We start from the raw sequence: 14,529 nt of genomic DNA, 5'->3' as shown, positions 1-14,529 counted from the left end.
GAACGGTCTTCAAGGGCAGCCCTACGTAGAGCGCATTACAGTAGTCCAGTCTAGAGGTTACCAGAGCGTGAACAACTGAGGCGAGATCGTCACTGTCCCGATAGGGGCGTAGTTGGGCTACTAAGCGAAGATGGTAAAACGCATTCCGTGCCACCGAGGCCACTTGAGCCTCAAGCGACAAGGAAGGGTCAAAAAGGACCCCCAAGCTACGAACCTGTTCCTTCAAGGGGAGTGTAACCCCATCTAGAACAGGATGAACATCCACCATCTGGGCAGGTAAAGAGCTCACCAACAGTGTCTCAGTCTTGTCTGGATTAAGTTTCAGTTTATTAGCTCTCATCCAGTCCATTATCGCGGTCAGGCAACGGTTCAGCACATCAACAGCCTCACCTGAAGAAGGTGAAAAGGAGTAGAGTTGCGTGTCATCAGCGTACTGATGGCAACGCACTCCAAAACTCCTGATGACCGCACCCAGAGGCTGCATGTAGATGTTAAAGAGCATGGGGGACAAGACCGACCCCTGAGGGACTCCACAATGGAGAGTCCAGGGTGTCGAGCAATGTTCCCCAAGCACTACCTTCTGGCGACGATCCGCTAAGTAGGAGCAGAGCCACTGCCAAGCAGTGCCCCCAACTCCCAACTCCGCGAGCCTCCCCAGAAGGATACCATGGTCGATGGTATCAAACGCCGCTGAGAGATCAAGGAGAATCAACAGGGTCACACTCCCCCTGTCCCTCTCCCGACAAAGGTCATCATACAGGGCGACCAAGGCTGTTTCAGTGCCAAAACCAGGCCTAAAACCGGATTGAAACGGATCCAGATAATCGGTTTCATCCAAGAGCGCCTGGAGCTGGCCGGCGACCACCCGCTCCAGGACCTTGCCCAAAAAAGGGACATTCGCCACCGGTCTATAGTTGTTCAAAATATCTGGGTCCAAAGAAGGTTTCTTTAGAAGAGGTCTCACTACTGCCTCCTTGAGACTACCAGGGACTACTCCCTCTCTCAAGGAGGCGTTTATCACCTCTTTGGCCCAGCCGGTGGTTACAGCCCTGCTGGCCTTCACCAGCCAAGATGGGCAAGGATCAAGGGCAGACGTGGTCGCCCGCACCATTCCAAGCACCTTGTCCACTTCCTCGAGCTGCACCAACTGAAACTCATCCAACAATGAAGGACAAGACCGCGCTCTGGACACTTCAATGGAGTCATCTGTCATAACATCAGAGACTAAGTCCCGACGGATGCAAGCAATCTTATCCTGGAAGTGCTCTGCAAATTCGTTGCAGCGAGCTTCCGATGTTTCCTTAGTATCAGGAGGGCCAGAATGTAAAAGCCCTCGTACCACCCTAAAAAGCTCCGCTGGGCGGCAAAGAGATGATCTAATGGTGGCAGCAAAATATGACTTTTTTGCCGCCCTAACCGCTTTTACATACAACTTAGTGGAAGCACTCACCAAAGAATGACTACATCCGTCAGGAGTTCGCCTCCACCTGCACTCTAGCCTCCTTCTCTCTTGCTTCATCACTCTCAGCTCCGGGGTATACCACGGTGCTGTTTGAGTTCTGCACCGAAGGGGGTGCGTGGGAGCGATCATGTCAATGGCCCGGGTCATCTCGGCATTCCACAGATCGACCATGGCCTCGACAGGAGCGCCAGTGCTATCAGCCGGAAAAACTCCCAGAGCGCTCTGGAAAGCAACAGGATCCATAAGCCTCCGGGAGCGGACCAACTTAATAGGTCCCCCACCTCTGCAGAGGGAAAGGGTTGCCGTGAGTCTAAAGCTCAGCAAGCGGTGATCTGTCCATGACAATGGAGTAGATGAAAAATACCCCACCCTCAGATCACCATCTCCATGACCAGTGGCGAAGATCAAATCAAGAGTATGTCCTGATACATGCGTCGGGGTATACCACGGTGCTGTTTGAGTTCTGCACCGAAGGGGGTGCGTGGGAGCGATCATGTCAATGGCCCGGGTCATCTCCGCATTCCACAGATCGACCATGGCCTCGACAGGAGCGCCAGTGCTATCAGCCGGAAAAACTCCCAGAGCGCTCTGGAAAGCAACAGGATCCATAAGCCTCCGGGAGCGGACCAACTTAATAGGTCCCCCACCTCTGCAGAGGGAAAGGGTTGCCGTGAGTCTAAAGCTCAGCAAGCGGTGATCTGTCCATGACAATGGAGTAGATGAAAAATACCCCACCCTCAGATCACCATCTCCATGACCAGTGGCGAAGATCAAATCAAGAGTATGTCCTGATACATGCGTCGGGCCAGTAGCAACTTGAGACAGCCCCATGGTTGTCATGGAGGCCATGAAGTCCTGAGCTGCCCCGAACAAGACAGCCTCGGCATGAATGTTGACATCCCCCAGTACCACAAGTCTGGGGGATCTCAACAATACCTCCGAGACTATCTCCGTCAGCTCAGCTAGGGAAGCCATTGGGCAGCAAGGTGGGCGGTACACCAATAGTATTCCCAATCTGTCTCCTTGGCCCAGCACAAGATGAAGACACTCCAAACCAGTCGCCGTCTGGACAGGGTGCTTAGTGAGAGAGAAGGAACTCCGATAGACCACAGCAACCCCGCCTCCCCGGCCCTCAGATCTACCACAGTGCTGCACCGAATACCCAGGTGGGCAAAGCTGGGAAAGAGCAACTCCTCCCTGCTCACCCACCCAGGTTTCGGTAATACACACAAGGTCGGCACCCTTCTCCACAGTCAAATCGTGGATAAGGGGTTTTTTATTAACGACCGACCTAGCATTTAAAAGCAGCACCTGGAGATCCGAGAGCTGGCTGACAGTACAACCAACAGTTCTGTGGATAGGAGGAGAACCGGAACAAGACACAGACACAAATTGTCTGGGACGAGTTCCCCTTACCTGGCACGTTCTCCTCCCAACGCCATACCTCCCATTACCCGTCACAACGTTAATTGGGGCCCCCGAAAATCTCCCTGCGAGGCCCAAGGCATGTTCTCCCAGGCACATCTTAAAATAAATCTAATACAGCAAAACACTTAAACAACATAAACACAAACACACATTCACTCAATCTCATTCACACAACAGACAGACAAACAAACAAACAAATTAAAATACAGCCAAACTTATTGCAAGTTATAAAACGGAGGGGAGGCGTTCCTGATCCCAAAAATAACGCTAAAAGGTGATTAAAAGGTGTTAAAAGAAGCATATGGTGGCGGAGCTCCAGCCGTAGCGAGCTCTTACGCCGCCATCTTCATTATGCCCAGCAGCAGATCTTCCCAGTACAAGCAGTTCAATGAGAAGCGCAGCAATGATGACAATCAAAAGAAGACAGGAGCAAACAGCAATAATAGCTCTCACTCCCTGGGCAGCTGGAACAAATGCTGTATGTAAGAACCAAAGTAGCAGCCACAGCTGCTCTCGTAGATAGCTGATATCGTAGCTGATAGTAGATAGTAGTAGACAGAAGGATGCTTGCCTGTTAAAATCCGTTTTTCTTTAAAGAAAAAAAAAAGTCTCGCTTAGTCAGTTTGAGCTTGCTTGAATTCCCTGACTACGTCAGACGCTGCTGGCTACACCTTCGTTCATAGGCGATCCTGATGAATTCCAGTCCCCAACAAACACAGCGAAGCTTCTGTGGGTGATCTCTTCGTTTCTCCCTTGCCTGGGAGAAAGTTTTTACCAGTCAAAAAATTCTTCTGACTGGTTTTAAAACTGAAAAAGCTTCCTCTGAGACGGGAGCTCGTCTCAGAGGCAGTCACAGGCGGAGCAATCCTCCTGGGAAGTCGTTTTATTAATGATTTTTAAATAAACTAAAAAATGCGATCTAAACTTCAAAAATCTGATTTAAAAAAATTAAAAAATCACAAATTTTTATCCACCCTGCTGGGAACTGTAGTTGACCCCTCACAGAGCTACAATTTCCAGCATCCTTAAACTACAGTTCCCAGGATTCTTGGGGGAAATCATGTGCTTTAATTATAGGGTGAATCACATGAGATAGTCAGTTCTTGTGGGAAGCTGCTACATCACTGTTACATCTCCCTAAATGAAATAATGTATGAATTGGAAGAAGAGGCAAGACTTACACCTAGCAAAACTACAATACTGGAATACAGAGTTGTTAATATTGTTTTTATCTGCTCGTTACCTTACAGTACAGTGGATTTAAAATGGGCTCAGACTATGCTTGGTAATTTTTAAAGGCCTTGGCCTCAAACTTCGGAGTGGGTGTTACACTTCCCAGTCATGTCACCAAAAAGGGCTGTGCACACACCATGCATTTAAAGCACATGACTACGTCTTTGAAAGAATCCTAGGAACTATAGTTTGTTAGGGGTGCTGGGAACTGGAGCTCTATGAGGGGTAAACTACAGTTCCCAGGATTCTTCAGGGAAAGTCACGTGCTTTTAATGTATGGTGTGTATGCAGTTAAGGTGTTTTGCAACCCTTTGTTTCTGCAGTGTAACAGGTTCACTCGAGAAAAAAAAACACAAAGTGAGAAGTAAGATCTATGAAAGGGAATGCAAGTGATCAATTTACCCAGTAATGTGAATAACTTAAATAACTATTATTCATATTCTCAAAAAAATGCACAAGTGCTGTACAACTTGAGAATAAACTACCACTTGAGAATGTGTTCTTTCGTTATGTTAACAAACGCATATCTAGGTATAATAACCTATACAATGAAAAGGTTCTGGATCTCTCTCCAAACACTATAATACATTAAGGAAATTTAAATTCACAAGATTCTTGTAGGAAGCAAAACATTATTTTCAAGTACATTAAAAACACCAACTGAACTTTAAAATTAAAGCAACTAATACTGTAATAGAAGTTCTTTAAAGTGGCCTGCAAGATGCAAACACTGAGAAGGCCTCCTTTGGCAGGAGGAGTCTGCAGGAACATGCAGAATCCAGTCTTTGGGCTCAGTTTCCATCGTTAGTTCGTTTTTCTGCAGAAGTCACAATGTATTCCTCCACTAAGGTCTCTTACAATTCTCTCTTTTATCAACTTTTGAAGAAATCTTGTTTCTGTCGTCACATTGTGCGTTATTTGCCAATTCATTGCAGCCATGCAGAGATTGTCATAGTAATGCAATGGGGTGTTGGGTTGACTAAGATCATATCCAAACCCAGCTAAACTCACTTCATCACATAAATGTGTAGCCAGAACAACTGCAGTCACTCCAATTGTAGGCACATTCTAAAGGAGGCAAAAATGACATTCCCAAATTAGAACATGCTTATCTTTATTATTATAATAATGCCATATGCTAGATTACACACTACTGCGCTGTGCTGAAAATCAACTAAGTACTAATGAATATAGTAAAAAGCATTAGGAAGGGGTTAACAGATCATCACCTTGTCCAGACTCTTGCAATCACAAGACTCCCTAGACTTACACAATGCCTCACATTCCTTGCCTGGTTTTTTGTTATGTTTGAGGGGACACGGAGTATTTCCTTGGCTATCGCCTTATCTCATTATATTTTATTTGACCCTATTTTGTCTGGGAACTGCAGTTTTATTGTCATTTATTATTATTTACTGAATTTATTAGTTATCTAATGCCAAAACCTCCAGGTAACATAATTTTTTAAAAAATCCAATATAGTCAACTACAACTAGTAAACAAATACACAAACTGACTACAGCAAACAAACAGAACTAAAAAAAGCCACGAAAACAATCACATTTATAATCAAGAAGAAAAAATTGTAACATCATCTATTTAGGTGGTAAAAATGTTAAAATAATTAAAAGGCTTAAAAGAAAAGAAAGGTGCATCTAGTGTCAAAAATAATATGAAAGTAGGCACCAGGTGAACCTCTTTGGGAAGTGCATTCTGCAAGCAGGAGCCACCACTGAAAAGATCCTGTCTGTTGCCACTCTCTGTAATTCAGCAGAATGGAGCATTTGGAGAAAGGCCTCCATGGGTGATCTTAAGGTGGGTGCAGATGGGAAGAGGCGTTCCATGAAGTACTGATGTCCCAAGCCATGTTAGGATTTATAAGTTACAACAAAGGACCTTGAGCTAGGCCTGGAAATGTACTGGAAGCCTGTACAAGTGAACAAGGACCAGCTTGTCATGTTCAGATTGGCTGCTTCCCATCAACAACCTGGCCACCAAACTCAGCATCTTCAAAAACAGGCAGCCCTAATTTTACAAAGTATTGTTCCACATACAACACATCCATTTATTATAAGCTGCCTTGAGTGATGCATATGCATTTCAAAAGGAGGAACAAATAAAATATTTCCATCAGTGTCTAAAAGATTTCCTTCCATCTGCCCATTCAGACCCCCACAGCATATAATCTTGCTATAAATGCTTTTCATCTTATTTCTCTACAATGAAAGGTGTTTTTTTAACATGCACACTATTTATAAATAGATACACAAATTACTTTGCAATATACATTATTTACACATTGACTGAAATATAATTGCTGTTGTCCCAACAGGTGCAATTGTTTTTTCTTGTTTCTGAACGTTTGTTTGTTGCCAGAGGCAGCCTCTTGAATTCCCATAGAATTCAATGAGACTTACTCCTAGGTAAGTGGGTTCAGGATTTCTGCCTTAATGTGCTTCTTTCTGTGAATTAAAAAAAATGAATGCATCGTTCATTATTGATCTTTTCACATGGAAAAAAGCTTTCTTACCTATGGATTTTTTGTGCTCAGTTAATGTCCAAGCCTCTTTGCCAAACCATTTGAATCTCATTTTTCCTCCCACCCATCCCCTAAATCTTTGTTTTGAAAGTAACATTAAATTTAAATTTCATTTCATTTTTCCTCCCTGAAGTTTTGTTGACTAATAACTGCTACACTGACCCTCCTTGATGCCTGAGGGAGGAAAAGAAGATAAGATGACAAGTTTATAGGGAGTCACAGTAGCAAGATGGGCTGCTACCTAACTCCACTGACCTAGGAGTAAGCCCCACTGAATTCAATGGGATTTACTGCTGAGTAGGCATGGTTAGGTTTGCACCCATAGATGGCTTTGTGATGAGCCATTAACCACTTCGTTAACTTTGCCTTTAAGGTGCACACAACTCTGTTGTTTTTTTGCTGCACAAGACTATCAGGGCTACTGCCCTGGGAATCCAGTAACTTGGAAAGGGAACACACAGTGAAAGTAGTTCATTTGTAAATATCTGTTGATGACTGAGATGTATGTGTCTATTGTGTGCTACATTAAAACATGCAAATAGTTTTGCATCAGTGGAGACAGACTTGTACAAAATAAACCAATTGCAGTGGAATGGAAAACACCTGATGGAAGTGTGAATGAATGTTGGAACAGACTAAGGCACATTCATATACAGCAGAGCCCCACTTCTTGGCGTTCCGCTAATACGGTGCCAGCGGGGCAATCAGCTGGAGGGGGGCTGGAGCTCCTCGCACTCCAGCTGATCACGCCAGAGGAGGGGAAGATCAGCTGTAGCGTGCTACAGCTGATCTCCTCTTCTGGCATGATCAGACTCCTGCTCGAGCTGATCGCGCCCAAAGAGGGGAAGATCTGAACTTCCCCTCCTCTGGTGCGATCAGCAGGTTAGGTTCCAGACCCCTGCGCTACAGCTGATCTGCTTTTCGGCAGGGGTCTGGAACCTAACCTGCCGTATGAGTGGGGCCCTACTGTATCTCTAATAGTGACTCAACAGTAGCAGAAAGATGACAGCATCTTATTTTATCTGCAAAATATACACGCACCTTGTCCCATCCCCAGAATCTTGCCTGAGGTTCAGGGAACTCCAGAATATCGAAAGCAGTCTCTTTAACGATTAATGGGTTTAAGATGCGAATGTATTTAGGTGGCACAGGTATTTTCTTAGTTACCTGCTTCCAAAAAAACAGATGCATCCAGATTGGCTACAAGAACAAAAAATGCAAATGATTACAAAGTTTGGAATCCATGATAAAACTAAAACAAGTACTGTCTAGGGGTATATCACTTTATAAGTCAGAAATACAGTCTAATTGTTTGAAAGCTACCATAAATCATAAGTAAGACAAAATTAGGGAGACAATTTTTTCTCTATGTACCGCATACATTGATTGTAACTTATTTCTGTTGGCTAGACCAACTGTACCACTTAATAAAATAGAAAAAACAAATCAACCATAATTGGAGGGAAGACTGATAAAAGCTTACTATATTAATAGAAATCAATATTAATACACGGGGCTGTTAAGATCTCATGCCAAAGTTTAAAGGGGGGTATGCGAAATGGCTACTTTTAGTCGATCCAATTTGAGAAAAATAGAAAAATGCAAAGCTCCTCTCTCTCTTCCACCACCTCCCCACCCCCACTTTGTTTATCAGAGCACTACAATACCACAGGGGTGAGTAACAATTTTCAGGCCCAGCGATGATGCATTATTCTAATCAAAAGCTGCAGAAGCCCACATTCTAAAAGTGGGCAGGACCAGACCCACACATACGCACACACCCTTATCATAGGCATACACACATATAACCCAACACATGTGGTTTAACTAGTTGCCCTGCCGTCCTGAGCTATTTCAAGAAGAAGGACAAGATATATACTGAATAAACAAACAACACACATACACAGTACCAAATTTTTCAGGGTGGTTAAAACAAAGAGGGAATGTAAAGAGCTCCAAACGGTCCTCTCAAAACTGGGTGAATGGGCAGTAAAATATCAAGTGTAATTCAGTGTAAACAAATGTAAAGTGATGCACACTGGGGTAAAAAATCCTAATTTCACATATACACTCATGGGGTCTGAACTGGTGATGAGTGACCAGGCATGACACCTGAGGGTTGTACGTGTAGCTCAATGAAGATGTTGTCCCAGCATGCAGCTGTGAAAAAAGCAAATTCTATACTAGGGATTGGGAAATGGGTTGAAAATAAAACTGCCGATACCACAATTCCATTGTACAAACAGTGCTTGGAATACTGTGTACCATTCTGGTAGACTAATCTCAAAAAGGATGTTGTAGAGCTGGAAAAGATTCAGAAAAGGGCAACCAAAGTGATCTAGGGGCTGAAGCAACGCCCCTAAGAGGAAAGGCTTCAATATTGGGGGCTTTTTAGTTTAGCGAAAAAACGACTACGAGGCAACAAGACAGAGGTGTATAAAATTATTCATGTTGTGGATAAAATTATTATTATTATTTATTTAATTTGTATCCCGCCCTTCCTCTCAGCAGGAGCCCAGGGCGGCAATAAAATGGATAGAGGAAAGTTTTTCTTCCGCTCTCATAACACTAGAACTTGTGGACATCCAATGAAGCTGAATATTGGAAGACTGAGGACAAATGAAAGTACTTCTTCACACAATGCATAGTTAAACAATGGAATTTTCTCCCACAAGAGGTGGTGATGGCTACCAACCTGGATGTCTTCTTTTTTATTAAATATGTTTATTTTATAGTACTTGGATGGCTTTAAAAGACAGATTGATGAAGGACAAGGCTGTCAATGGCTACTAGCCAAAATGGCTATGTTCTGCCTCCACTGTCCGAAGCAGTATGCCTCTGAATACCAGTTGCTGGCAATCACAAAAGGGGACAGCACCGCTGTACTCAGGTTCTACTTGTAGGTTTCCCGTTGGGGCATCTGGTTGGCCAGTGAGTTGGGAGAATTCCTAACACTACCTCTGAATGTGCCTCTTAACCAAACCATTTAATACACAATGTGAAACAGGATGTTCTCGAGTTATGCAGACTTCCAAAAAGTTTGAACAACAGGCATGATGACTATATAAATTTTGACAATCCTGACAGCAAAAAAATTTAAAGGGCTAGATGGATACCAAACAGAAATTGTCTGTTGAAAATACATATATATTAAAATGATTTTAAACCTAGACGTTATTTACTTAGGTAGTATGAAACCAAAATGATGATACAACACAGTACAAGTTATTACTTACCAAGCTTTCATTTTTCACCATTCCTTGAATCCAGCCAAAATCAACACTTTTGAACAAAACAGCAACAAATAAGCCATTTGGATAATACTCATGTTGAGATAAGGGGGCACCTTCTGGATAGGTCATCCTTATGGTAGTTTTATTACCAACATCATCTGTATATCCCTGAACAGGTGCATTATTTAATCTATGAAGTAAAAGAAATCACGTGAATGAGTGCATATATTAATAAGTTTCATAAGACAAACTAAAAATACTTGAGTGGCTCCCATTTGGTGACCCCCAATTTTAGTTTTACCTTGAAATAGACAAGGATAGTGACAAACAAATTCTAAACCATCCTAACTGCAAAACTACTAGCTACACACTGAACACAGGGATTACAAATCTAACAAAAGAGACCAAGATTTTTTTGCCAAAGATCCTAGATTACTTTCACACACTTAAAACCTTAAGACGGAAAAGCAACCTTATATACCTTATAACAATATCAAACTGATTCAGGGCATAGCCCAAGTCCAGTCCGTGAAGCACGCTGCCACTCCCAATAACCACACAACGCTTGCAGACCGTGGACTGTAAGCTTTCTGGCAAATCATATTCAGGTAAAAATTCCAACAGGTCTTGAAGTTTTTCTGAAAACTTGTGAAATCCAAAGGGCGGCTTATATTTGAAGATAGGTCCTTGTGTGTTTATATCTTTTCTTATGAAAGGAGACGCATTCATGCTGTACTTCTCCATAAACAGCCTGCCCATCTCTTTCTTCACAAAAGACGGTCGACACTCAGCTTGAACAACTTGCTCAGCATACCTCTGTGCTCTCTAGAATATGAAGGCACAGAAGTTAAATGCTATACACACTAGTTTGTTCTTAGCAGCGCATCTTCAACTCCAACCTGCAATACGGGCCCCACAATTTTCACCATGTTTGTACCTGCTTTATCCCCTTGTCCTCACCTCTATAATTCCATAAAAAAAACAACTACCCTCCCTCAGCATACTCTGTATTTTTCTCCTTCCTCACTTAAAAAAAGCCCTCAAAAAAGAAAAGGTATTAGAAAAGGATGCAACCTGCTAGCAGGTCCCAACATATAAAAAAGAGACAAACTTCAGGTAAAGTACATAATCTACTGCAGCCTAGCAAAAGCAACTAATGGAGACTAACAATTCCTCCCCAAAAGGCAGCACCAATCAAGCCACCCTGTGCCACATTGGCATTTGGGGACAGAGAAGTTGGCATTTTTTTTGTGCTGTCCTGCAAGACTGACCTACAGGCCACCCATTTGAAGTATGGTCTACAATACACATCTCACTGTATTTCACACTAACTCTTGCCAGGTTTGCTTCATACACCAGTATCATGGGCTGTTGATTGCATGGACAGGGCATTTGAGTGTGGGCTCACCCAAAACATGCTCTCATGCCTCACTGGCATAAGGTTTCGAAGACAGAACCATGCACCTCTTTACCTTGGCCTTTTGACACCTGAGACATACATTTTTAAGACCCACCCTGTTTTGAGATTTAGGGTTTTTTTTAATATCGTATTTTTAAATTAGTTGCAATCTGCCTTGGGACCTCTGTGTGAAGGGCAGCTAATAAATGTTGCTGTTGATGATGATATGTGGATCAGCCAATTATAGTTGAAGGAACTGTAAACTGGAGAATAGGTTTAATTCTATTGTGACTCCATTCTAAATTCTACTAAGCCTGGGATTTATTGTGGGTGTGTTCTGCAACATGTTCTTGACACAATAATAGTGCATTAGTGGTAGATTTATTCTGCTTTAGTTTGTTCTGCTGTGCAGAGTTTCCTCAGGACTCTCACATTATTGCTGTCCAGACAGGCTAAAGCACAAGAAAAATGTAAATGGACTGCCTTCAAGTCGATTCCGACTTATGGCGACCCTATGAATAGGGTTTTTGTGGTAAGCGGTATTCAGAGGCAGTTTACCATTGCCTCCCTCTGAGGCTGAGAGGCAGTGACTGGCCCAGTGCGCTGCATGGCTATGTGGGGATTCAAACCCTGGTCTCCCAGGTTGTAGTCCAACACTCTAACCACTACACTACACTGGCTCTCATAGCACAAGAAAAGCAGACCAAAAATAAACCAGAACATTTGTGATATAAAAAGTTACAGGATTTTGCAGGAAGTTATGGGATATGTGCTGACTGGAAATGGCAGTGTGACCATCCCAGAACGTCTGGAGGCGCAAACAGTATTGAAGGTGGGATCACGTGACCATGCTGATAGCATCATGAAAACCAAAAACATGAAGGTGCAAGAAGGATATCTCAAAAAGCCCTGAATATGCCTTAATTTTCTTTGGGACCACTGGACAGAAAGAAGCTGGAAATTTGCAAATTGTTCCCACCCCCCAAAAAACTTCACTGTGTGAAGTGAAATAATTACACAGGTAATTCTAAACTTGCCCTTTCTCCACCTCAGGTGGCAGAAGATAAGTCTACCATGATTTACATTCCCCCAAACCAAGAAAAAAATCTTTTTGCACCTATGGAAGCCTTTCTTCCAATATAAATAGTGGGCACAGGGCTCCCCAATCTGGATCAGGAACACAGCTGTGGCAAGAGGTTTAAAAAACCTCCCTCCTCCTTTCCAGATGCTAATCTGGAACAGCCCTCAGCCCCAAAAGCTGCTATTTACTTTTGAAAAAGATGTGAATGGCCTCTCACCTACTTGGGTCTTTAGTTGCACTTCACTGTTCCCTCAAAATCTACAGGATTTCTGTGCCAGTGTGTGCCTTCCCCCTTGCACAATAATTGAAAACTACTGGTTATTAATTAATAGGTATGTGAAGGGGATGAACTGTAGGCTACTGGACTGCTGGACTGCGCAGAGTTTCCAGAAAGACAAGTAAGGGGTTAAAACTGTGCATCAGCTCAAGGCCAGACTGGCAGCTGGCTCAAAACCGAAAGTCTATAAAACCTTGAAAGAGAAACTGCAAGGTGTGGGGGTGTTAGGAGAGTTAAGAGAAGAAAGTCTCCATGTCTGTATCTGTACAATAACTTCTGTCAGTAAATGACTCTTAAACATTTATCGGCCTGTGTGTGAGTATCTTTCGGCTGGCTTTGGGTTGCTGGGCACACGCTAACAATACACCGCTGCCAACATGAACATACAATTCACACTCTTCAGTAACTGTCCATTATGTCACAGCAACATTTCTTTAAAATGATGTACATAACCAACCTTTGCGTGCTCAGGGTCCACATAATGAATTCTTGTCATGTCACATTCTTCAGAATGAAAGCTTAACTTGACCATGTAGACAAAGCAAAGGCCAGTCACAATTAGGACAATATGTCTAAAAATAAAAAGGAGCCATTTTGTTATCTCTCTAAAAGTAAAGTTCTCTCTTAAAGTAAATGTTACTTTATACTAAAAAGTGTCCTGTAAACATTAGTACTATTTTTTCACAATTCAGCAAATAAGAACATGTTCATTCCCAGCAACGTTATTACACTTGCAACGCCTGTAATGTTTTTTTACATTTTTGTTTAAAAATAATATTAGTCGTCATCATCATAACAACCAATTCAGTAAATAAGGAAATTTTTATTGATTTTATTAATATGTGCGATTTCAGTTTCTTTCACTGTATAGTTTCATGTAATTTTCTAGAACTGAAAACTGGACAACTTTAGCTATGTTCAGACATTATGTTGGAACAGAAAGTGCCAACATGTGCAGGGGGCCACATGTGCCATGTCAACATCTCAGTCTTTACCCACTTCACCTCCACTGTTGTCACACTGAGCAGGTAAGTCTGAAGGGAATTTCTAAATGCATTCAGTTGAGCATGTTTAGAAACCTCCTGGCAATCATGAACACGGAATAGATTTGCGGACTAGATGCACCTTTGGTGTGTTCCTGTATTAGGGCACAATCCAACTCATATTTCTGCTGGGCTGGGGGAAGTTGGGAGTAGCACCCCCACCCCCGGCTAGGCTGGCAGGGTCCTGGCACTGCTGGACTCTGCCAGCAGAAGCCCCCTACCACTGCTGGGGGGCCAGCACGGTGGACAGAGGGCTGGCGGAAACCAGTGGAAGCCCCACAAACAGGCATTCCTGGGTCGTGGCAGATGAGGAGCTATGAGGGGGGACTTATGTGACTTCCAGAGTGCTCCCCTGGGCCCCGATCCCTATGATAATTCTGCCAGCTAATAGGCTGGCGCAGTAAAAAAAAATACAATGGTGGCCTAGAGGGACTGCTTACTCCCTGGTAGGCCTGTTCATGGGAGCTGGCACTTCCCATCTGGCTCCCGTATGCTGTTCCCAATGGAGCTGGTGCTCAGCCAGGCCAGTGACTCCTGAGCGGCAAGTGGATGCTGCAGAGCTTTCCACCAGCACCTCTGCCGCTTCCCATCATTTGGATTGCTCTGTTACTCTTCTTATAGTCTTATGAGATTGAAATAATAATAATAATAATTATTAATTAATCACCTTACACACACTTGTCTCAACACAATGTGCAAAAATACGATAATACAGCTAAAAATGGTTAAACACACCACAGAAAACAAGAGCGGATAAATTTAAAAAACAATACAAAGCAGACACACACAGCAGAGACCAAAGTGTCTACAAAAATAACTAAACTTGTTTCTGGA

The 14,529-nt window shown here is 43.1% G+C and overlaps 1 protein-coding gene across 12 annotated transcripts in view; it reads right to left on the bottom strand.

Moving 5' to 3' along the window:
• Positions 1-4,680: 4,680 nt before the first annotated feature.
• Positions 4,681-14,529, bottom strand: part of ST3GAL5 (ST3 beta-galactoside alpha-2,3-sialyltransferase 5) — a 50,445-nt gene continuing 40,596 nt past the window's right edge. For all 12 annotated transcript variants that reach the window (XM_061583360.1, XM_061583362.1, XM_061583366.1 and 9 more), the window contains 5 exons: positions 13,110-13,224; positions 10,377-10,720; positions 9,899-10,085; positions 7,704-7,862; positions 4,681-5,191 (listed from right to left, as the gene is read on the bottom strand). In XM_061583360.1, coding sequence (XP_061439344.1) covers positions 4,928-5,191; positions 7,704-7,862; positions 9,899-10,085; positions 10,377-10,720; positions 13,110-13,224 — 1,069 coding nt within the window. In that variant the 3' untranslated portion in view covers positions 4,681-4,927. The remainder of the gene's footprint in view (positions 5,192-7,703; positions 7,863-9,898; positions 10,086-10,376; positions 10,721-13,109; positions 13,225-14,529) is intronic.

The sequence above is a fragment of the Rhineura floridana genome, chromosome 9, assembly GCF_030035675.1.
Source record: "Rhineura floridana isolate rRhiFlo1 chromosome 9, rRhiFlo1.hap2, whole genome shotgun sequence".
Lineage (NCBI taxonomy): Eukaryota > Metazoa > Chordata > Lepidosauria > Squamata > Rhineuridae > Rhineura > Rhineura floridana.
Note: the sequence above shows the minus strand (reverse complement) of the source record. Positions and strands in the feature narration are given on the sequence as shown.